Source organism: Rhineura floridana, chromosome 18 (assembly GCF_030035675.1).
Source record: "Rhineura floridana isolate rRhiFlo1 chromosome 18, rRhiFlo1.hap2, whole genome shotgun sequence".
In the NCBI taxonomy this organism is placed as follows: domain Eukaryota; kingdom Metazoa; phylum Chordata; class Lepidosauria; order Squamata; family Rhineuridae; genus Rhineura; species Rhineura floridana.
The window spans coordinates 23,277,729-23,301,520 of NC_084497.1; the positions used below are offsets into that span (position 1 = coordinate 23,277,729).

Genomic DNA, 23,792 nt, shown 5'->3' on the forward strand with positions numbered 1-23,792 from the left:
CGGCCTACCCTATAGGATGATTGTGGGAGTGGTGGAGCATGTATGTAAACCACTTTGAGCTTCAAGCATCATATAATTGTAGCTCTTACAACTACTTATAGTAGGGCTTGGGGAATTTGTGGCTCCAAATGTTGCTGGGCTATGGGTCCCAAGATCCTGGCCCATTGGCCATTGGCAGTGTTGTAGGCTATCATAGTCAATGGCCCAGGATGATGAGACCCATAGCCCAGCCCAGCAACATTTAACTACTGAAATAGTTTGGACTGATGGGAGTTGGAGTCCAACGACTGGAGGGCTCCAGGTTCCCTGCCCCTGCCCTAGAGAGAAATGGATAGAAGGGCCCAGGGAGGCCATTGATGGGGAACCACTGGCCCTCAGCATATTGCTGAACTGCAACTCCCAGCATCCCCCACCGGCATGGCTAATGATCAGGGACAATGGGAAATGGAGTTCAACTATATTTGGAGGGCCACAGGTTTCCTGTGTCTGGTATAGAGGTGGTTCTCGGCATGGTGACGTAGTGTTCTTCAGCCTTGGGTACCCAGATGTTGATGGACTACAACTCCCATCATCCCTGACCATTGCCCATGCTGTCTGGGAGTGATGGGAGTTGTAGTCCAGCAACATCTGGGGACCCAAGGTTGAAGAGCAGTGCTCTAAAGGGACTCTTCTTAGGCCAGTGGACACCCCCAGTTGGCTTACCCAGCGGTGGCATCTTTCCAATCAGTGCCAAGTGGCCGCCATCTTTATTTCCCACAGTGCCTCTGCCGTAGCATCACTCAGGGGTGTTGTGAGGAATTTAAAATGGCAAAGCTAGAGAGCCAGCATGGTGTAATGCGTAGGGTGTTGGACTGTGACCTGAGAGACCAGGGTTTGAATCCCCACTCAGCCATGAAGCTCACTGGGTGACCTTGGGCCAGTCACTGCCTCTCAGCCTAACCTACCTCACAGGGTTGTTGTGAGGATCAAATGGGGAGGGGAGAACTGTGTATGCCACCTTGAGCATCTGGGAGGATAGGTGGGATATAAACGCATGAAGAAATAATGAAAACAACCCCCCGGCACTGAGCAACAAGGAAGAAGTTAGTGGGCTGGTGTCCTTGTGGGGCCCCGGCATCTGCCTGTTGATACTGAACCAAGGCCCTGGGTCTCTTGGCAAATGCAGGCCCTGTCTGCCCTGTATATTTAAAGCAGTATCACACTACTTTAAACCGTCATGGCTTCCCCCAAAGAATCCTGGGAACTATCATTTGTTAAGGTTGCTGAGAGTCATTGGGAGACCCCCTTATTCCCCTCACAGAGCCACAATTCCCAGAGTAGTTTAACAATCCCTCTTCCAGGAAACTAGGAACTGTCGCTCTGTGAGGGGGGGGGAATAAGGAGTCTCGTAATGACTCTCAGCACCCTTAAGAAATGATAGTTCCCAGGATTCTTTGGGGGGAGGGAGCCATGGCTGTTTGAAGTGGTAGGATATTGCTTTAAGTGTGCAGCGCGGACGGGGCCTCAGCTTCCTTCAGTGTTCAGTTTTGATTTCTTGTTGCCCACTCCTGATTCCTGGATTTCTTCAAAGCCAGGACTGATGCTGTAACCATGGGAATCTTTATGACCCACAAGCGGAAATACTGCTATGTTAAAGGCTCCCCCCCCCCCAGTGTATTGGGGGGGAAGAATGTGACCCCTCAGAATAGACTGAAGGCGCCATCTGGAGAAGAAGGGATAGAAAAACAAGCTTATGAAAAAAGAGAGATACTTTCCTGGTGACTTGCTAATGGGACAAGCTGGAGGTCTAGTCCTGATGTCTACATTAAGTGTGAACTCGGGAGGGATGAATCTGTCCATTTTGGTATATTTTCATTTCTCAATTCCCGCCCCCACCTCAATCTTTAGTTCAGTTCTCCGATCCCATCAGCCTCTGCGGCCAACATGGCCGGTGATCAGGGATGATGGGAGTTGTAGTCCAGCCACATCTGGAGGGCCATGGGTTTTAAGTTATATTGACTACTGTATTTTAAAAGCAGATTCTAGGAAATGATGAATACGAATGAGTAGACACGGAGGAATCTGTCAGTTTCTTTCCTCCTCAGTTTATTTTTTTCCCTTCCATCATCAGTTTGGTTCTGCACATTTCCACAGCAGTTAGAATTTTTTTAAAAAAACAAGTCCTGATGAAAATTTGTCTGCATTTTAGTGTGAATTTCTCCTAATACACACATTTTTATATTCAGTTTTGAAAAACATATGCATTTTTTGCAAGCAGTTTGCCCTAACAGGATGCACTTGTGTATGTTTTCACTAACACGTGTGTTCTGATGCGTGCTTCCCCTTGCCAAATGTGTTTTCGTATGCATAATTTGGATGGATAACTGCATCACAAAATTCGGAGGAGTGTGAATTTTAAAGGTTAACTGCACAGTGGAAACTTGTTATGACGCATCTCACTGTACCGGTGGGCTCGGATGTACCATGGGTATGACAGTGCATCCTGAGCAAAATACTGTATACAGTATAGCAATTTTTATTATGACGCAGAACCTCTATAACGTGGACACATCCTTTGTCTCCCCCTCCTCTGCATTATAACAAGCTTTCACTGTATTCCGATTCACAAATTGGTTTAAGAAGTGTGAATTAGGTCATTTTCTCATTAAAATGAAAATAACCAAATGTCTCCCCCATCTCTAGTGTGAACAGACTTGTTTGGGGTGTTTTTTTTTTGCTTATCTGTCCATCCATATATAAAGTGGTGTGTGTGATATTTATGTAAAGAGGTGAGCCAAAACGCCCCCATGCGCCATCATTTCAGTGCAGCTGCTTGCTAGCAGTGAGTGGATCTAGAGCCAGAATCAAAAGTGGGTGGAGCTAGCAGGATTGCATAACGTGCTCTCCCCTTCTCCCTCTGTCTATCATAACACACACACACAATGCAGGAAAGCAGGGGTGGGGAGCCTCAGGCCTGAGGGCCAAATGTGGCCCTCTAGGCCCCCCTCTCCGGCCCTCAGACTCTCCCCAGCCACATCCTGGAAAGGCTGCAGCTCAGTGGTAGAGCATCTGCTTCTTATCTTTCTGTCCCCTCTTTCATTGGCCCTGCTTTCCACCCTCCTCTCATGTTCCCCTGCCCTTGCTGGAGTGTGTCCTTGGGCAAACAGAACTTCACAAGGTTGAAATCAGCTAGGAAGATAAGACATGCACATGTAATTAAATGTTAACAGTATAACATTAAAAAAAAATATCCAGCACCATAATCTAGATCCTAGAAAGGTTTCTGTGTAATTTATAATGGATATATGCGTTTCATTTTTTACAAGGCACCTTTTTGGGGGTGATGGTGGGGTTTGAGAGAATTATTGTCAAAGGTGTGATAACAACGCTGAAGGTTCCTGTAGCGTACTTTTCTAGCAGTCTTAGGACCCATCTGTACCATACATTTAAAGCACTATCCTACTATTGTAAAGAGTCACGGCTTCCCCCAAAGAATCCTGGGAACGCTAGTTTGTTAAGGGCACTGAGGATTCTTAAGAGACCCCTATTCCCCCCCTCACAGAGCTTCAATTCCCTGAGTGGTTTAACAATCATTCCCTCTTCCCAGGGAACCCTGGTGTTGGTATTAAAAAAGCAGAGGTTTGGTGAATCATGGGTCCAGTCTTATTGGTCAGGAAAAGCCTGGGCAAAAAGAGTTACCTTTGCAAGACGTCTGAAGCAACTGGCGGTTGCCGTTTCATGTACAGCAGAAGGAAAGGCATTCCAGAGTAACAGCCAGGACAATGGTTGTAAATTAAAGTTTTCCGGTCACTGCCCTGAGATATTCTGTAGGGAGTGCGGTGCCCTGAGTAAAATTTCCCCAGAAAGGGGAGTTGTCTAGGGTTGCACTGTGAAGTCAATAGTATAGTGCCAAATTCAGAAGTGCAGGGTCCCTTCATGATAGTCACCCTTTCTTTCTGATTATACAACGTTCTAAGATTATAGAATAATCTGGCCAGGTTTGAATGCTGCTTTCTGCTTCTCTATCCTAGTTAATGTTTTCTCCCACAAATGGATGTCCCTAGGAATGCATCAGCATGTTAGCTACTGAGTGTTAGCTACTGAGAAGAGTCTTCTCCGTGGCTCACTCACCTCCGTTTGCTCTGATTAGCTGCAATCAGCAGGAAAGGACAATAAAGAATGTTAGAAGACTCTTCTCAGTGGCTAACCCTTTCATGCTAATTGGCTCATAGGATGCTGGAGCCACAGGGACCCTGCTTCCAAAAAGGTAAGGGGTCTAAGAACCGTCTGAGACCCTGGGCGACCACACCCCTGTGTAAAGTAAACAATAAAGCTCTGTAAGCCAGGCCAGCATAACCCCCACATTGCAGTTGTGGGGACTGAGGCACAACGGGTTGGCTGCAGTGTCAGTCCTCCTCAGAGCAGACCCACTGAAATGAACAGGCAAGACTAACATGGGGGCATTAATTTCAATGGGTTTAACTCTGAGGACCAATGTTGGACAGAACCTGTGCCCTGCCTAGCGAGTTTGGGGCAGAAGGGAGATCTGAATTAGCAGCTCAGGATTGTATCCAACTGAGTTCTACTCTACCCACTGAAATTTAGAACATAAGGAGATCTGGATCTGGCCAGTGGCCCAGCTAGTCCAGCATCCTGTTCTCACAGTGGCCAGCCGGATGTCCCAATGGGAAGCCCCCAGGCAGGACACGAGTGCAACAGTAACTCCCCCCATTTCTGATTTCTAGTAATTGGTATTCAGAGGCAGGCGGCGGAGGCAGTGCACAGCCACCCTTGGCCAAGGCCTTTTGACAGCCGTGTCCTCTCTGAATGTGTCTAAACCCCTTTTGAAGCCATCCGAGGAGAGTGAAATGAAGAACACAAGAAGAGCCCCACTGGACTAGGTCAAAAGGCCCTTCTAGTCCGGCCTCCTGTTCTCCCAGTATTTTTTATTTATTTATCTATTTAACATCTTTCTATCCCACCCTTCTACCCTACAATAGGGCATTCTGGGCAGCTTACAAAAATAAAACATTGCAAACAATAAAATCACAAAAACATTAAAATACATAAAATACAATATATATATACACACACACATATATATACACATATATATAGGGATTGGTACGAAAGGGACTACAAAGGTAAAATTTAATGTAGAAGGCATAAAATCAGTGTCAACCAAATGCCCGTTATGGAAAGCCCGCAAGCAGGACCTGAGCGCAACCCTCCTCATTTGCAATTCCCAGCAACTGATATTCGGAGGCATCCTTCCTCCGACAATGAAGGTAAAACGTATTGATGCTTTTAATTGATGCTGTTTTGTACACCTCCCAGAGAGCTATTAGCTATGGGCGGTCTAGAAATGAAAATAAATAAATAAATAATAAATAAATAATCAGGGATGCTTCTACCAATTTGGTTATATATGCATGCTGTATTTCATGAAAGCGTGGATTATAAATGTTTCAATAAATAAATACAGTAGGGCCCCACTCATATGGTGGGTTACGTTCCGGACCCCCGCCGAAAAGCGAAAAGCGCTGAAAAGTGGAACTCACTGAATAGAATGGTGCGTGATGTCCGAAAACCACTGTAAAAGCGGAAAGAGCGCCGTAGGCGCTTTAGTCTAAAAGGGGCTTTAGTCTAAAGGGGCTTTAGTCTAATTGCGTCTAATTGAGACTGCTGCATTAGCGAAGCACCATAGAGCGGGGCCCTACTGTAAAGCAAACAAGGAAGCCACCACAAGCTTAGGTCCGTTTAATTTCAGTGGGCCTGCTCTGAGTCGAGTTTAGTTGGATATGGCTCCTGGTCTCTGGACCTCCTGCTTCACCTCCCCAAACTCTCTCTCTGAAGCTGTTTACCTTCCTAGATGGTACCACGGCCACCTGACGGGCAAAGAAGCGGAGAAACTCCTAACCGACAAAGGCAAGCCTGGGAGCTTCCTGGTCCGGGGCAGCCAAAGCAAACCGGGCGACTTTGTCTTGTCAGTGCTGACGAACGAGGACAAAGCCGACACGGGGGACCGGAAGCCCCGAGTGACTCACATCATGATCCGCTATCAGGTAAGGCGCCACACAGGAGTGCGAGGGCAGCTTGCCTGGGAAGTTTCTCCTTGTTGAATTCGCTCTGAAAACTACAACAACAAAATCCAACCCGTACAAAAGTCATGTGAGATAAGGAAGTTATCCATGCCACTGAGCTCTGATCCTTTCTTCTGATGGATGGGCAGTGATGCTAAAGCCAGAAAGTTGGCTGGCAGCCTATTTTTAGGCCAATAGGCCCTTCTTTGTGGCTTAGCTCAGCACAGTGGAGCAGCAGAAGGAGCAAAGCAGCCGTGATCTCCCCTCCCGCACATTCACACTGAGCCATGGTTTGGGTGAGCACTACATGCGGGCCTGGCTAAGGGTTGCCTTGAGCACTCTAAAACAGCTATGTAAATGCTAAGAAGGTGATGTCATTAACAGTAATCACGATTGCCATCGGCTCAGTTAGTATTTATCAGTACGCTTGCAGCCTTGTGTTTGGCGTTGCTTGGGAATCCGAAGAAACCAAAAAATCAGTGGAATGTTTGAAAGGTTCAGTCCGCCATCTTGATTCAAAATGGCATCCAATTGTATCCAAGTCTAGATGAAAGCCTGTTGGTTACTCTTGGGAGCTATTGTGCCAAACTTGGCTACGGTAACTTGAGAGGAGTCCGAATGCATAAAACAACAACGCGCACATATATAAAATTAATAAATATATTAACAGCACCTATAGTTTTTTCCTCCCCTTCCCCTCCCCTCAAACTAAAAATAAAAATCTAATCCTCGCTACCAATATATATGGTGGGAAGCCCAGTAAAGGTTCTTGGCTGAGTAAGGATTTGAACCTGGGTCTCCCTTGCCTCGTCCAACATGTTGACCACTGCACTATGGAGCCTTTTGAATTGGGCAAAGGTGAGACCTGTGGTCAAGCGCGGATTTGTAACTGAGCGAGGATTTTGGTCACCGTTGCCTCAGTCTGCCTCTGTGTTGTAATTGCTTTTTAAGATGTTTTTAAAGCTTTTAAAAAAGATTTTAAAAGAAGTTTTAATATATGTTAAAGCCTTTTTTTAATAAGATTTTTAGAGTGGGTTTTTTGTTTGCTTTTTTGTTTCCTGCTCTGAGCTCCTTCTGGGAAGAGGGGGTGGGATATGAATTAAACAAATACATAAATAATTTCCAGATCCTTCCTCCCTGCTCTCTCCAATATGCCACACCGCTTTTTAAAAACACAGATAAAGCCTCTTTGGTTCTGCAGTTACAACTCTGTCTTTTTCTTGCAGCTAGATGGAAAATACGATGTGGGGGGTGGTGAGCGTTTTGACACCCTCACAGACTTGGTGGAGCACTATAAGAAAAACCCCATGGTGGAGAAGTCTGGGGCAGTTGTACACCTGAAGCAGGTAACGTGTCAATAATAAGGTGGGAATGAGTTGTCCTTGAGGGAGAGGCCTTCCAAGGAAGGAGGCTGCCTTGTGTGGGCTGGGCGACTCTGCTTTCTCACACACACACACCCCAGCCACCATTTCTTCCTGGCCCTTTGTGCTCTGAGGTTGTCATCTGTGTAATCCTTGCAGCCGTTCAACGCCACACGGATCATCGCCGCCAACATCGAGAACCGAGTGAAGGAGTTGAACAAAATGGCCGACCACAGCGAGAAGGCCAAGCAAGGCTTTTGGGAGGAGTTTGAGGTACGGGAACTGGATTTGTGATCGGTGATTTCTATAACCTGCTCTTCATTGAGTATTTCAATCCCAGAGTGGGGAACAATGAAATGAAATAATAATAAAAGCAAAGAGAAAAACGGTAACAATATTACAAAAAGTAGAGGGTGGTATTCAGTACTCAGGGTTAGGCGTGGGATCTGATGGCCAGGGACGGTTCAAATGCTTTCCATTGACCTAACAGGCTAGTATTGATTCGAGTTTGTTCTGTGTCTGCCAGCTGCTGCTGCTTTAACCGATCTGTTTTTCCCTTGCAAAAAATTGATATTAATTTCAGTAATTTGAAAGGAAACATTCTGGAACAAATAAGGGAAAAAACCTTTGTTCTGTTTCTTTTCCCTTATATTTTTTCATTTTTTCCCCTGGGCCTTCACATCTCTAGTGACTATGAACCACAAAACCCTCAGTTCAGATATCACGCTTTGCCATAGCAAACTTCCTATATAGCCGTAGGCAACTATTGGTTTTTCTACCTCAACAACCCGTTTGCAATGCTTGGGGGGGGATATTAGCCTACCTTGCAGGGTTGCTTGTAGGGATTTAATTTAAAGATGTGCACTGCCTCTTTCTACTAAGTTCGGTGTGGATGCCAAGTATTAATAAAAAAATAAGTTTTAATAAGAATTTTGACTTTCTTTATTTCCCTCTCCACAGATGTTGCAGCAACAGGAATGCAAGTTCCTCTACCCCAGGAAGGAGGGGCAGCGGACAGAGAACAAAGCAAAAAACCGTTACAAGAACATCCTTCCCTGTAAGCAATTAGAGGGATTAGACTGTGGCAGGGGAACCTGCAGAGTGTGTGCATGTGTGTGTGTCAGGGCTCCCAACATTCCATGCCATATTTATTCATTTATTGAATTTATATTCTGTCCCTCCTCCCAGAGGAGCCCAGGGCAGCAAACACACCAACAAAACAATATATCAACACATCATTCTAAAAAGCAGTTAAAAACGTTCTAAAAACAAGTGCCGTTAAAGCATTCTAAAAGCAGTTGCAGATTAAAAAAACATCCTTTCATCCGATGGTCTCCAGATGGCCAGGAACAGTCTCCTTCAGCCTGGGTAAACAGGAATGTTTTGAAATTCCTCCTAAAACTCAATAATGACAGAGGCACCTCACTGAGGAAGGGCATTCCACAAAGGGGGAGTCACCACTGAAAAGGCCCTGTCACGGGTCAGCGCCAACCAAGCAGCGCCCAGTGGTGATGGCACCAACAAGCCTCCCTTGCCACTTGTAGGGTCTGAGATGGTTGATTCTGGGGAAGGTGCTCCTTTAGATACTTGGGTCCCAATCTTATTTTCTCTTTCCCTCCCTCCTTGTAGTTGACACGACACGAGTGGCTCTCCGAGACGAGGATGAGAGCGTTCCGGGTTCCGATTACATCAATGCCAATTATATCAAGGTGAGCATTATTTGGCCTGATCCAAAAGCCTGGTTCTGCTGAGGTTCCTCTCTTACCTTTTTTTAAAAAAAAAATCAAATCTCTAAGCTTTTTGTCCTCATTTTCCATTTTTACGGTCTGCTCCCACCCCTCCCCTCTTCTAGAATATTCTTGAAGACGGAAAGAGCTCTGAACACAGCAAGGTCTACATTGCCACCCAGGGTTGCCTCCAAACCACCGTGAATGACTTTTGGGCAATGGTGTACCAAGAGAACACGCACGTCATTGTCATGACGACCAAAGAAGTGGAGCGAGGGAGGGTGAGCAATCCTCTGGTGCAGGGAGTGGGGAATCTTTTTCGGCCTGGGGGCCACCTTTCCTTCTGGGCAACCTTCTGAGGGCCACATGCCAGGGGTGGGCGGGCAGAGGCAAAAGTGGGCGGAGCATCAATGTAGATTTTACCTTCGTACAGTAGGCTAGTTTCTACACACACGCACACATATCTGTCCTACTCCCAGGCAAGCAAGGCATGATCAAAGTTCAAGCTCACATTTTACCCAGGCAGACACTTGAGGGTGAGAAGTAGGGCAGTAAGGGAGAGTCCCAAGGGCCAGGTAGAGACGCCTGAAGGGCCACGCTCAACCCTACCTCTGCTGTAGAGTTCTTAAAACTCATTGAAACCCCACAATCGAAGGGCAGATCCACATCATACATTTAAAGCACATCCAGTACACTTTTAAAGCACATGGCTTCCTCCAAAGAATCCTGGGAACTGTAGTTTGTTAAGGGTGCCGGGAAGTTATAGCCCTGCTGAGGGGGACACCCACACTTCCCGGGATCCTTTGGGAGGAAGTCATGTGCATTAGATGCGCTTCGGATGTGCTTTAAATGTATGGTGTGGATCTTCCCTTAGCTACTTGAGTGTGGATAGCTGAGTGTCAAATGGTGCTCCCTCAGTGTTGGAAGGTTTGTTGTAGCTCATTGCTCTTCCGGTGTGAAGCACGGCTAGGAAGACCGGGCCACACAGCTGCCATATTTTTCATTTCTCTCTCCCCCCCACCGTGTGTATGTCAGAAAGAGTAAGTGGATCATAATTAGTTCACAATGAGCTTGAGACCCTCTTCAAGAGGGAACTTGAAAGAGAGCCGGCGCAAAGCCCAGACAGTTATTGTCACGCCGGACGGTAACCTTATTCTCTCGCTGGTGCACGTGCGATGCCTCTCCAAACGCAGTTTTCATTACCGACAGTGAGAATAGGAAATTGCGGTGCCTATTATTGCTGCTTGGTACCCTCCAGCTCTGTTTGGGAGCTTGTTTTTTTGGGGGGGGGTTGTTGTGCCCCCTTCTCTGCCCCCCAGCCTGACCCATCACAGCTTCAAGTTTGTGTCCTGTTCTTCTCATTTGATAGATAACAGGTATCTACCTGCCCACTCCCCTCCAATATATCTGCAGCGTCTGACTTCTAGAAATCCCCTTTTCATCTTTGAACAGGGGAAAGCAAAAAGTCAATTTGGGGGGATAGTGGTCATTTTGTTCACGGGAGGAATGTTAATATCCCTCTGCATCTATACTGGAATTGTGCTAAAAGTGTGTTTTAAGGTGTGTTGTTGTCGTTAGTGCATTTATATCCTGTTTGTTCGTCAAGGAGCTCAGAGTGACATACATTTACGATTGTTAATGCGCGGTTGTTCTCCCCCTCATCATTTTATCCTCACAACAACCCTGCAAGGTAGGTTAGGCTGAGAGGCAGTGGCTGGCCAAAGTGAGCTTCCTGGCCAAGCGGGGATTAGAACCCTGAACTCCCAGGTCCCAATCTGACACTAATCGGTTCATCATGCTGGCTGTGTTTTGTTTTTTTAAGGTGTTTTGGTTGGTTAATCGCTTGGGAGGAAGGCTGGGATATACATTTAAATAAGTAAATACTGCAATAGGTACACATTTTGTAAGGCGTTGTTTGATGGCAAGTAGGGAGTTGCATAGTTTGCAGTGCGTGTGGATTTTGATGGCGATGATGATTACTTATCCTTTTGATTTATTACCCACCCTTCACCCTAAGGTCCCAGGGCAGGTTACAACAACTTAAACGGCAACATTTAGTGCTTTTGTTTGCTGCCCTGGGCTCCTGCTGGGGAGGAAGGGCGGGATATAAATCAAGTAATAAATAAACAAGCAAACATGAAAAACAGTTGACTACAAATTACAATTGAAAGTAAAATGGGTCCTAAAAAAAAATACATCTCAAGTCTCAACGTACAGAGTGGAGAGGTGTGTCTTCAACATATCATGGAAGCTGTGTAGTGTGTGGTTCCCAAACTGTGGTCTACAGACCACCAGGAGCCCACAAGCTTCATTTGGGTGGTCTCTGAGAGCAGCAGCCACAGCACATTATACATTGAGATTGATTTTTAATTGTACTTCTGTCGCTTCATTGATTTCTCATATTGGTGTAGTGGTTAAGGTGTTGCACTAGGACCTGGGAGACCAGGGTTCGAATCCCCACACAGCCGTGAAGCTCACTGGGTGACCCTGGGCTAGTCACTGCCTCTCAGCCTCAGAGGAAGACGACGGTAAATCCCCTCTGAATACCGCTTGCCATGAAAACCCTATTCATAGGGCTGCCATAAGTCGGAATTGACTTGAAGGCAGTCCATTTCCATTTTCACTTTACATTGTATCCTGTGGAATTCAAATGGTAATACAATAAAATACAATGTAAGGAATTTTAAAAAGCAGTTAAAATCATAACAGCATCTAGCACCATGCGTTCCAAATTGCTACAACAGGCAGAATCCTTTGGGGGGAAAAGGTTTGAGAACCACTGCTGAATAATAAAGATGCCAGACCCATCTCTGTGGGGAGGGAGTTCACAACTTATATGCTATATTGTAAGTTATGGCTATTATACCTGTGCGCGTAGGTCAGGTTCAGGTGTAAAGACAAACCATGGTTTATCATGAGAATGAGTCTTGGTCTCTTACCTCCACACTCTCCTCCCTCCCACACGAGGAGACTGAAAGCACTTGTTTAGTGCTGGTTCTCCTTTTAATGGGATTTAGTCTCTCTCCACAGAATAAATGCTTCCGCTACTGGCCGGATAAAAACGGCGCCAAGGAATACGGTTACATCAACGTGAGGAATGTCGGTGAGCAGGAGGCTCAGGGTTATCACATCCGAGAGCTGGAGATTGCACGGACAGACAGGGTGAGAGGCCCCCTCTTTGAATAGTCCTTTGTTTTCAGCTGTTAATGTGCTCTGGTTTGTTTTGACACTGTTGGCAGATCCGCACTGGGCATTTAAAGCGCATCCAACCCTCAACCTCAAAAGCCTGTTTTTGTTGGGAGGACTGGATTTCATTAATTTATGAGAAAAGGTCCAGCCAGCAATGCCGGACGGACTTCCGAACAAGCTCTATCTGATTAATGCGATACGTTTATCTTTTCTTCAAAGAGAAAACGGACTAACAGGCAAGCACCCTTCTTTCTATTATTTTTTTTACTTGGTTTAAATTGTTGCAGCAAAAAGAGATTTGTCAAATGAATCAGCTTTAAAGAACTTCTGGGTGAGCTATAACTCTTCTCTGTTATTCACGAAATTAACAGCTTATCTCTGTTTCTATTGCAAAAAGCTGTCCTGGAAGTGCATTCTAAAGATATAAACAGAAGAGGGATTTCTATTCCGAGGAACATTATATTGTCTGGGACTATTCTCTTTTTGGTCTATTTTATTTTGACGAATCTGCTTCTTCACGACGCCACTAACTGTTTTGATGCTGGGAACTAAATTTGTTTTGTATTCTTGAACATAGAGAGAGAAGGCAGGCTGCTCTGTTTATACTGTGATGTCATCAAGCCTGGAATATTAACCCAATTGTTGCTGAAATAAGAAGTGGTTCTTCTTTATTTTTGTTTTGTTTTGTTTTCGTGGTTTTAAAAATGGCAATCAAGAAAGTGGCTGAGAATCTGGAAGTAATTATGTTTCAGAAAATAATGGATGAGATTGAGATAACGAAACAAACCCTGCGACAGGGCAGTAAGGAGCTGAAAATTGAACTGAGCCAAATGACGCAGGAGCTTAAAGAAATAGGGGATCCTGTGAGAGAGGAGAATGAGATCAGAGATGAGAAAAGAAAAAATAAAGGGAAGATACAAGCCCTGGAGATTGGAACAAATGTGGAATTGGAAAAAGATCTGGAGTTTATGGATATTAGAAATAAAATCTACTGTTTGGAATTTAACGTTATCTCTGAAGAAATTAATGAAGATATTAGAGATAAAGTTATCAATGGCTTGGATAATCTTCTGGACTGGAATGATGTGATGGAGCTTGATATAGAGAAAATCTATGAAATTAACTGCAGCCATGTGACAATGGAAAAACTCTTAAGAGATGAGCCAGTGCATTTGGTAAAAAAGAAGAACACAGATATGACTTTACAACAGTATTTCAGCAACTTATTCAGAATGGATGGCAAGAAAATATTTGGGATAGAGGAAATTCCCATCAGACTCTTATTATATGATTATGGCTACAACAGCAAGATTATTATGGAATACTGATAATGGAAGATTGGACACTGAAATTACTGGACTTAACAGGACTATTGAAGATGGAAGATGGAACTAATAGGGATAATGGAATAATGGCTATTGAAATTATTGGACCTAACAGATTTTGATGAGATGGATTAATCAATATGTTTATTTGGACTATGGTTATGACAAGTAACCTCGGTGGTTAGGAATGCGTTTTACCAACTTCGGTTGGTAGCCCAGCTACATCCCTATTTGAGTAAAGAGGACCTTACATCAGTGGTACATGCTCTGGTAACCTCACGTTTGGATTACTGTAATGCGCTTTACGTAGGGCTACCTTTGAAGACAGTTCGGAAGCTACAACTAGTGCAAAATGCGGCGGCCAGATTGCTGACAAGGACCAAGCGGTCCGAGCATATAACACCTGTTCTGGCCAGCTTGCACTGGTTGCCAATATGTTTCCGGGCTAGATTCAAAGTGTTGGTATTAACCTATAAAGCCTTATACGGTGCGGGACCACGATACCTTGCGGAACGCCTCTTCCGATATGAACCGGCCCGTGCACTACGTTCTGCTACGAAGGCCCTCCTCCGGGTTCCAACTCACAGGGAGGCCCGGAGGGTGATGACAAGATCTAGGGCCTTCTCAGTGGTGGCCCCCGAACTATGGAACAGTCTCCCCGAGGAAGTACGCCTGGCGCCGACTCTGCTCTCCTTCCGGCGCCAGGTCAAAACCTTCCTATTCTCTGAAGCATTTTAAGTTACACTGATTTACTTTTTAAAATGTTTATTGTATTCGATTGATGATTGTATTTTAGTATTATTTTGTTATTCATTGTATTTTTATGCTGTTTTATGTTCACCGCCCAGAGAGCTATTGCTGGTCGGGCGGTATATAAATTTAATAAATAAATAAATAAATAAATAAATAATAAGATTATTATTATTATTAATGAGATGGATTAATCGACATGTTTATTTGGAGAAAAATTGATAGATATATTTCTTAAAGAATTGAAACCTCTCTGACTTTTTGTGGAAAGAATAAAGTAATGTTTATGAGATTTGATGATTAATTAAGATAACTACTGGAGGAAAGTGATTTTATAATATAATTTAAGAGACAGGATTGTTATATATTGTAGACCTATAACTGATTTGATCTGTGACAAATGGGAAGTCAACATTTTATTTTTTTGTTTAATCATTTTTGTTTTGTTTTGTTTTTTGTCTTTGAATGTTTTATGATTTTGTTTTGTATGTTTTATGAAAATTTGAATAAAAATTATTGTAAAAAAATAAAATAAAGCGCATCCAACCCACATTTAAAGCACAAAGAATCCCAAAGAATCTTGGGAACTGTGGTTTCCCTTCTTCACAGAGGTACAACTTCCCAGCACCCTTAACAAACTACACTTCAAAAAAGAGATGGGTGAGAATTCCACTGAATTCAGATTTAACACTGAATTTTTCAGTGGTCCACATAGTCTTCTTTGTGGAGCGATCCTGTTTGTTTTGAACTTCAGCAGGTTTTCCCCAACACCGGACTTTTTCCTCTGAAATATTCCCTCAAATATATTGTTCTTCTGTTGGTTTTACTCAGAGCGCAGCAGTACCTCTCTCTCTCTCTCTCTCTCTCTCTCTCTCTCTCTTTCTCTCTCCCCCTCTCCCTCTACTCCACTCGAATAATCCAACTAGAGAGGAAGCAAGCCTATAATAGCAGAGGAGGAGGATGCAAAGCCAATTTCCTTCCAAATATTGATAATTCCTTTAAAAATATCAATACATTCTTTTAAAATATTGATAGTTTCTTCCTTTCAAAATTATATTTTGGGGGAAGAAAAAATCAGACCGATAAAATAGCAGACAAAGAATGAACTCGAATCGATACTGCCTGTTAAGTCAGTGGAATGCTTTTGAAGCAGCATCGGCCAACGGATCCCATCCCTGCTTTGAACCAATGTGAAACTGTGTGTCAGTTCATGTTTTGTTTTGGGAAGGGTGTATTCGGTTGTTGTTGTTATGTGCCTTCAAGTCGATTACAACTTATGGCGACCCTATGAATCAGCGACCTGCAAGAGCATCTCTTATAAACCACCCTGTTCAGATCTTGTAAGTTCAGATCTGTGGCTTCCTTTATGGAATCAATCCATCTCTTGTTTGGCCTTCCTCTTTTTATACTCCCTTCTGTTTTTCCCAGCATTGCTGATGTTAAAACTTGAGTCGAATGTCTCCCCTGCCAATCCATGGGCTGGTATTTCATCCCCTGCTCCCGCCCCACAAGCATTCATGCATCCCGAGGTGTGGGCAAGGAGCATGACTTAGGACCCAATGTTGTTGTGTAACTTTAACTGTGCGTGGATTTTTGCATGTGTGCAAATATTTATGTCAATCCTTGACAGATCCTCCCACCTGTCATGGCACTTAACAAGTCTCCCCCTCCCACTTTCCTAAATCAGCCAGAGCTGCATGCATCCCTGTCCTGTGGGATTTGGAGCGCTGTGTGCATTTGGTCTTACAAAGCCTCTCCTCCTTCTCTCAAATGACACAGGAAGAGTGCCCCCAGCAAATCAAGCACTTTCAGTACTTTAGCTGGCCAGATCACGGGGTCCCGAATGAGCCAGGAGGGGTCCTTGGCTTCCTGGATCAAGTCAACAGAGCCCAGCGGAGTTTTCCGGACACAGGGCCGATTGTAGTGCACTGCAGGTGAGTGGCCAGCAGAGGGTGCTGCATGGCAGGGCTGGCTGCAGAAGTTGGCAGCCTTGGGCGTTTGCTGGTGTTCTGAGGCTGGCAGAGGGGCCATTTCCTGAACAAATTAGCATGGGGTGCCAAACATGCACTCCTTTGGTTTTCCCAGCCCCCCCCCCAAAAAAAACCCTTAGAGCCAGGACTGCTGCTTATGGATTGCAAACATCCTTCTCTTCCCGTGCCCCACCCCACAAGCCTCACATAGGTCTTGTGGCTTTGGTTCCTTGCACCCACAACTCTATTATACTCCCCTCACAACCTCTTACCTGAAATTACCCTGTTTTGCAGAGTAACCAATCGGCACTACCCTTGAACTGAATGGACACTCCTGTGCACACCCCCAGACTCCTTTGCATTGCGCAAGGGCAGCCTTGTAAAATAAGCCCACAAAAGTTACTAGCCTGCAAAAAAGAAAAGGAAAAAATTGCTAGTGTGCTGGGAGCCAACAGAGGCAGGACAGAGAGCTCCACGCCTCTTACGTGAGCTAACTGCAAGTCTGTACTTGTTGCTGGTGAAGATGGACAGCTACCCTTCTCTGCCCCATGCCGGGCTGCAGAGGAGGGGTGAAAGACTCCCTCTTCGCCAGTCTGCTCGCTTGCCTGCATGTAACTCCTTGTCTCCTTTGGTGACTGGCCCAGTGCTTTGATTGCATGACTGTGTAAGGGTTCTGTGGCCTGGAATGTGGCAGTTCCCCATCCTAAGGCCGTTCCATTCTGCCTGAGGGATTGTCTGTCTGTTGCAGGAGTCACCCAATTTTTTGGGTCCCAGGGGCTCATTTCAAACTGGAGAAACTGCTACAGACACCATGCGCGCGCACACCAACAGCATGCACATGCTGCCAATAGAAAGTTGCTTTCAAGCCCGCTTTTGGGAGGGGGAGGGGATGGGGATAGTGGTTGCAACCAATGGCCGCTGGTGGCTCCATGTCAGTGGGCCAGTGGAATCCGCTTTGGGTTTTTGTCCAAACTTTCAAGGGGCTGTCCAAGGTACTGAACCTAATTTTTTTTGAATGGGTTTCAGCACCTTGGACAGCTCCTTAAAAGTTCGGACAACAACCCGGAGTGGATTCCACTGCCGCACTGACAAGGAATTCCCAGCTACCACTGATAGCCAGGAGAACCCTCTGTGGGTACATATGCACCTGTGGCTGTTGTGGTGGTGACCTGGGGTCTACTCGCAGAAGCAGTGGGTCTTCTGGGTTCCCCCTGTTGAGCTAAGCCTGTTAAAGCTGTGCGTGTACCAGTACACCCAGTAGTTCCAGTTCGAATGAATAGAGACGCACCACCAGGAATCTTGTAAGATGAATCCTTTACTGATTCAATAGAAGCTAAGCAGTAGTCACAAAACTAACTCCAAACACCTTCACTTTCAATATACACCCCACACACCCAGAGAAGTTCTCTCAAGGACTTTATAGCCTTGGCAGCTCTTTGCCAGCTGCAGCCTTCAGCTCCTGCACGGCCTTGAGCTCCTCTGTGTGTTTTAACCCTATACATGTCTTTGGGGAAACTTCTGTTGCACATCATAACTACCAACACCCCCTCCCCCCAGTCACTTTCTCCCTGATGTTCTTTAATTGGAGGTGCTGGGGATCGAACCGGGGAGCTTCTGTATGCCATCCTTCCTTGCGGATCATAAGCCACTATGGAGAACATGAACATCTTAAAACGTCAAGGGTGGGGGACGTGTGTTTTGGGGGAGGAAATGGTGATCCTTCCACAGCTGGAGGGAGAAATGGATGTATAGCCAAGACGCTTGTGATCGTTGAGTGAGGAATCCCCTTGCACTCTGTTGATTAAGAGGCGTCTAATCCTATTAATCGGGGTAATCTCTCCATTCCAACGCACCAGAGGAAAGGGTTTAAATGTCTGATGACTTGGGATGACAGGCAAGAATAGGGCTTAAAGTGCAGGGGAGTAGATTTGGGAAGGAGTCTTCCTCTCCACCTCTGGAACTTAGGAAGATGCCTTTTACTGAGTCAGCCTATTGGCCCATCTAGCTTAGTATTGCCTACACTGACTGGCAGAGGCTGTCCATGGTTTCAGACAGGGGACATTCCCAGCCCTACCTGGAGAAGCCGGGGATTGAACCTGGAACCTTCTGCATGCGAAACAAGTGCTCTGCTGTGGAGCTATAGACCTACTCTGCATAACTACATGTACCTGAAAATAATAGCATATTCTTCCTCTGTTTTTCTCCCTGGCGCCATTTCTTCCTCCTTTCTCTTGTTTTCCCGTGCATTTGTTTCCAGATTGTAAGCCCCTTGGGGCAGGTTCTTTAGGACACAACATGAACAGACGTGGCATAATATGTAGTGCTGATTACAATAAGGAACGGGCTCTGACTACAGCAATGATGGGCTGTCTTTGTAACCCAGGGGTGGGTCCTAAAGATGCTGTTTTGGACTACGACTCCCATCTTTCCTGACCGTTGGCCGTGCTGGCTGAGGCTGATGGGAGATGTCCAGCAACATCCAGAGGACCACAGGCTCCTCGTTGTTGAGTTGGCTGATCTGTGGGCTATAAATATAGATGTGCTGGGCTGGTCATAACCTTGCCTTCCTTACCTTGCCTCTCTCTCTTTTCCCAGCGCTGGGATCGGACGGACTGGCACCATCATCGTGATAGACATCTTGGTGGACACCATTCATAGGCAAGGTAAACAGTATGACTTCTGAGTTTTCCAGAAGAGGATCTGGTGCCTGCAGTACAGTTTGGATGTTTAACGCCATCTTGTAAATAATAGGTGCTTGCCTGTGGCGAGTTGGAATTGCATGCAGGGGACCAGAAAGCACAAAAATTGTCTACTGTAGGTCACACACCACTGTCTGGGCAAACAGGCTGGTACATTCTTTGGGCATTTACAAGATTAAATAGCCCAGGATCTCTGGCCAGTAAGCTATTATGCTAGCCCAGTCAATTGTCAGACTTGACCGCAGGGGTAACTTGCCCTGTTCTGGAGATGTGAAGGCCCGGGGAGGGGGGGGGGGAACTGAAAAATCCAGGAAGAAATCTTTTTCCCCCCTTTTAAAAAAAAAAAAAATCTGGGGAAAAACCTCGGGAAAAAGATCAAGAAAAATAGAACCGCCTCCCCAGTTCTCTTCTGGGCCTTCACATCTTTACACAGTTCCCTTCATTATGCTGACCACTCTGCAATCAGACACTCGGCAGGTTTTTGTTTTAATTCTTTTTATTCAATTTCTTAAGTGTACAACTCGATTTCTTTACTGAAATATAGATACCTACTACAATGTACTAACTTGGCAGTTTTTTGAGTTCTTAAATGCAAAGGCATTTCAAAAGCTGGTGCAACATGCGGCGGCGAGACTGCTTACTGGGGCAGGGTATCACCAACATGTCACTGCTGCTGAAAGAATTACACTGGCTGCACATTTGCTACCGGACCCAGTTCAAGGTTCTGGTTTTGGTGTCCAAAGCCCTATACAGCTTGGGACCAGGATACCTGAAAGATTGTCTTGCCTGTTATATACCCATATGATCACTATGCTCTGCAGATGAGGGCCTCCTGCAGATACCATCTTATCAGGAGGTCCGTTCCGCACAACGTAGGAAGAGGACCTTTAGTGTGGTGGCACCAACCCTTTCGATTTTCTCCCCTCAAATATTAGACAGGCGCAATCTCTGTTATCTTTTCAGCACCTACTGAAGACCTTCCTCTTTCAACAAGGCTTTTAAATAGAGACTTTATCCCAGTCTGAGTCTGGGTTGGACTTGCTTTTTAAAAATGTTTTAAAAGCTTTTTTAAAAAATACACTTTAAAAGAGGTTTTAAACATATTTTAAAGTCTGTTTTTATGATGTTTTAGAGTGTTTGCTGCCCTGGGCTCCTACTGAGAGGAAGGAAGGAATATCAATCAAATAAATAACAATAAATGAAATTGTTCCAGATGATCCTGTGGACAAGAAACATGAGAGAGGCAGACAGAATTATGGAGGAAAGTGGGCATTTGCCACTTGGGTGCCACTCTCATTTTATACATTTGCTTGCCTTCTGAGCTTCTCCTAAGACTGTGGGTGTGTCCAGACTGTCCGCTATTTTGTGGGGTGGATTTGGTCCCATAAGAGAACTTCAGGGTTGTGTAACAAATGCATTTTTTAAAAAAACTGTTGTAGTTTGGAAAGTGATGAAGCCATGCACTTAAAAAGTATGGAATGACCAAATTAATTAGGAGAAGGCATGCAAACAGCTCCCAAGCAAATCAAGATGAACGCAGGATGAATGCTCATTGTCATATAACCTCCCAAACAAATTGGAACGAATGCTCAATAAAAACCAGACATAGTTTGACTACCACATAAGCTTTGTGCAAACAAATCTGGGCAAATGCTCAATAAACAGGTTGTGTCCTTTTTGGCTTGCGTGTATATCCGATCCCTAACACATTAGCCATCGTCTCCACCAAAGAATTGTGGGAAATGTTTCCTTACACACTCTTTAAAGGAAGCCATCGTAGCTGTATGGGTGTGTACCTCCAATTTAATTTGGGAGCTGGGGAAATGCGTTTCTGTTGTTTCCTAAGATCGCCTCCGCATCATGCATACGAAGCCCTTACACTTCCCAGCACCCTTAACTAATGGCAGTTCCCAGGATTCTTTGGGGGAAGCCATGTGCTTTAAATGCATGGCGTGGGTGTGACCTAAGACACATCTTTCTCGCCCGTAAGCAGGATTGGACTGTGACATTGATATTCCCAAGACTATCCAGATGGTGCGGAGGCAGCGCTCAGGAATGGTGCAAACGGAAGCCCAATACAAGTTTGTCTACATGGCCGTCCAGCAGTACATCGCGACGCAACAAAAGGAGCTGGAAGAAGAGCAGGTAGGGGGTGGCCCGGTGGCCCGTTGTGGTTTTGACTAGGAGGTGCGTGGGGAGAGGGTGTGGGACCAGACCTTATTAAGGCCGGTTTGGTGGCAACGTCCAATAGCTTTCCAAGCTCCGCCTCATCTGCACTATACATGTAAAGCAGTATTATAGTACTGTAGGCACCACTTTAGGAGCAGGGCCGTAGCTTCAGTGGTAGAGCCTCTGCCTTGCATACGGAAGGTCTCGGGTTCAGTCCCCAGCATCTCCAGGAAGGGCTGGGAGGTGCTGTCTGCCTCAAACCCTGGAGAGCTGCTGCCAGTCAGGGTAGGCTATACTGAGCTAGATGGGCCAGTGTTCTGGTTCAGTACAAGGCAGCTTTCTGTGTTCCTGACAGTCATGACTTCCCCCAACGGATCCTGGGAATCCTCACAGAGCTATAATTCCCAGAGTAGTTTAACAGTCAGTCCCTCTTCCCAGGGAACCCCCAGAATTGGAGCTCTGTGGGGGGAATTGGGGTCTCTTAGTAGCTCTTGGCACCCTTCACAAATTACCCTTCCTTTGAGGGAAGTCATGACTGCTTAAAGTGGTATCATAGTGCTTTAAATGTATAGTGCAGATATGTATAGTGCAGAGCTCCACAGTGTTGGCTCTGAAAGCCCTAAACAGGGATATGGCCCTCACATCTCCCATCAGCCCCAGCCAGCATGGTCAATGGCCAGGGATTATGGGAGTTGTACCCTAGCAACATTTGGAGGGCCGCAGCTTCTCCACCCCTGTGCCTAGAGCATTTAACTCTTTACTATGCTGACTGATACTTGTGCAAGGGATACTTTTTTTAAGTAAAGGAAGGTGGGAGATGACTGCACGAGAAGCATTTTAAATTGAGCAAGGGTTGCAAATTGAGCAAGGGTATCTTCCCAAACTAGGCGTGCGAAGCGAGGGGAACAAAACCCAAGGGTGCCTTTTTGTGTACGTGTACAGGAACCGAATGAATCCATGGATAAATCTTGGCTTTGTGAAGCTTCTAACCAGTTGCGAGTTAGTTTCCTTGCCAAAGCAAAGTTGCACCCTGTTTCCCATTTCATTAATTTGGGGAGAGATCTTTTTGGAGCTCCTCACAGTCCCTGCGGGATGTCACCATCCTGAATAATCTGGCGTCATCCACACATGTGGTCGCTTTGCTGCTCAACTCTTAACTCCAGATCATTTACAGGCAAACGTTTACAAGCAAAGAGCCTGTGCCTGTTTGGGATGGCCAATGACATAGATGACTTTTTAACGTGCTGGCCACAAGCTTAGCTGGCAAATTTCTGCGTGTGTGAGGCGGAGTCAATCAGTGGCTAATAGAGATGGGGAAGAAATTCAATGTGGTTTGCTTTCAAAGCCAAATCTATCAAATTTGCACTTTGCAAAACAATTTGCTTCCACAAGACGCTTTGCTCCCACAAGACACAGTAATGGCCACCAGCTTGGGTGACTTTAAAAGATTAGACCAATTCATGGAGGACAGGGCTATCAATGGCTACTAGCCATGATGGCTGTGCTCTGCCACCCTAGTCAGAGGCAGCATGCTTCTGAAAACCAGTTGCCGGAAGCCTCAGGAGGGGAGAGTGTTCTTGCACTCGGGTCCTGCTTGCGGGCTTCCCCCAGGCACCTGATTGGCCACTGTGAGAACAGGATGCTGGACTAGATGGGCCACTGGCCTGATCCAGCAGGCTCTTCTTATGTTCTTATGAGAACCAAAACACAGCCATCCTTTGAAATTTGCACTTCTCTGAATTTTGTGATGCAGGTTGGCAACCAAACAATCCTTACAAACATGCAATAATTAGGGGAATGTGTCCATTAAAACGAGCATATTGGTGAAAGTAACATACAAAAATGTATTATATATGCAGAGAAATTGCGTGCTGAAATGTGTACATTGGTCAAAACTGCATGCAAAAAAGTGTTTTCTTAGGAGAAATTTGCACTAAAATGCTGAAGAATTTCCATGAGGATTTTTTTTTAAAAAAATTGGAAATTGCTGCAGAAATGTGGATTTAAGATTGTAATGTGATAATTTAAGATTGAAATTTAAGATTGGAAAAATGAATAACTGAGAGAACTGAAATTGACATTCTGACACTCCTCCAGGTCACTTACTACATGCAAAGATTTACAAGAGGTGAAATGGCCCAGTAGCTTAGATGACTTTTTAATGTGCTGGCAACAAGCTCAGCTGACAAGTGTGTGTATGTGTGTGAGAGAGAGGGGGAGGGGGAGAGAGTGTCAAGTCAGTGACTACTAGTCAAAACAGCGGTTATGCAGCCTCCAAATACATAGGCAGTATATTGTTTGGGGGGGCTGCTAGGGAATGGGGCTCCGGCCTTCACATGTCTTTGCCCGCTAAGGGGAACAATGTGCTGAACTAGGTGGTCCTTTGGTCTGATCTGGTAAGTCACTTGTGTTTATGTGTAGGAATTCTCAGCTAGCCAGATTTTCAATTTCCAAAATACTCTATTTAACTGCATTTAATGAATTGCTTCCCATAAAATATTTCAGAGTGATCTTGCCATACAAAATATCAGCAATGAAAA

General features: G+C 45.3%; 1 protein-coding gene across 2 annotated transcripts in view; it reads left to right on the forward strand.

The window, feature by feature from the left end:
- Positions 1–23,792, forward strand: part of LOC133372241 (tyrosine-protein phosphatase non-receptor type 11-like) — a 70,832-nt gene that overhangs the window by 44,281 nt on the left and 2,759 nt on the right. The window contains exons 4-13 of one of the 2 annotated variants that reach the window (XM_061600544.1): positions 5,852–6,044; positions 7,289–7,408; positions 7,583–7,696; positions 8,384–8,480; positions 9,053–9,132; positions 9,276–9,431; positions 12,181–12,312; positions 16,194–16,348; positions 18,980–19,047; positions 21,077–21,228. In XM_061600544.1, the coding sequence (XP_061456528.1) occupies positions 5,852–6,044; positions 7,289–7,408; positions 7,583–7,696; positions 8,384–8,480; positions 9,053–9,132; positions 9,276–9,431; positions 12,181–12,312; positions 16,194–16,348; positions 18,980–19,047; positions 21,077–21,228 (1,267 nt within the window). The remainder of the gene's footprint in view (positions 1–5,851; positions 6,045–7,288; positions 7,409–7,582; positions 7,697–8,383; positions 8,481–9,052; positions 9,133–9,275; positions 9,432–12,180; positions 12,313–16,193; positions 16,349–18,979; positions 19,048–21,076; positions 21,229–23,792) is intronic. The other variant, XM_061600545.1, reaches the window with a different exon arrangement.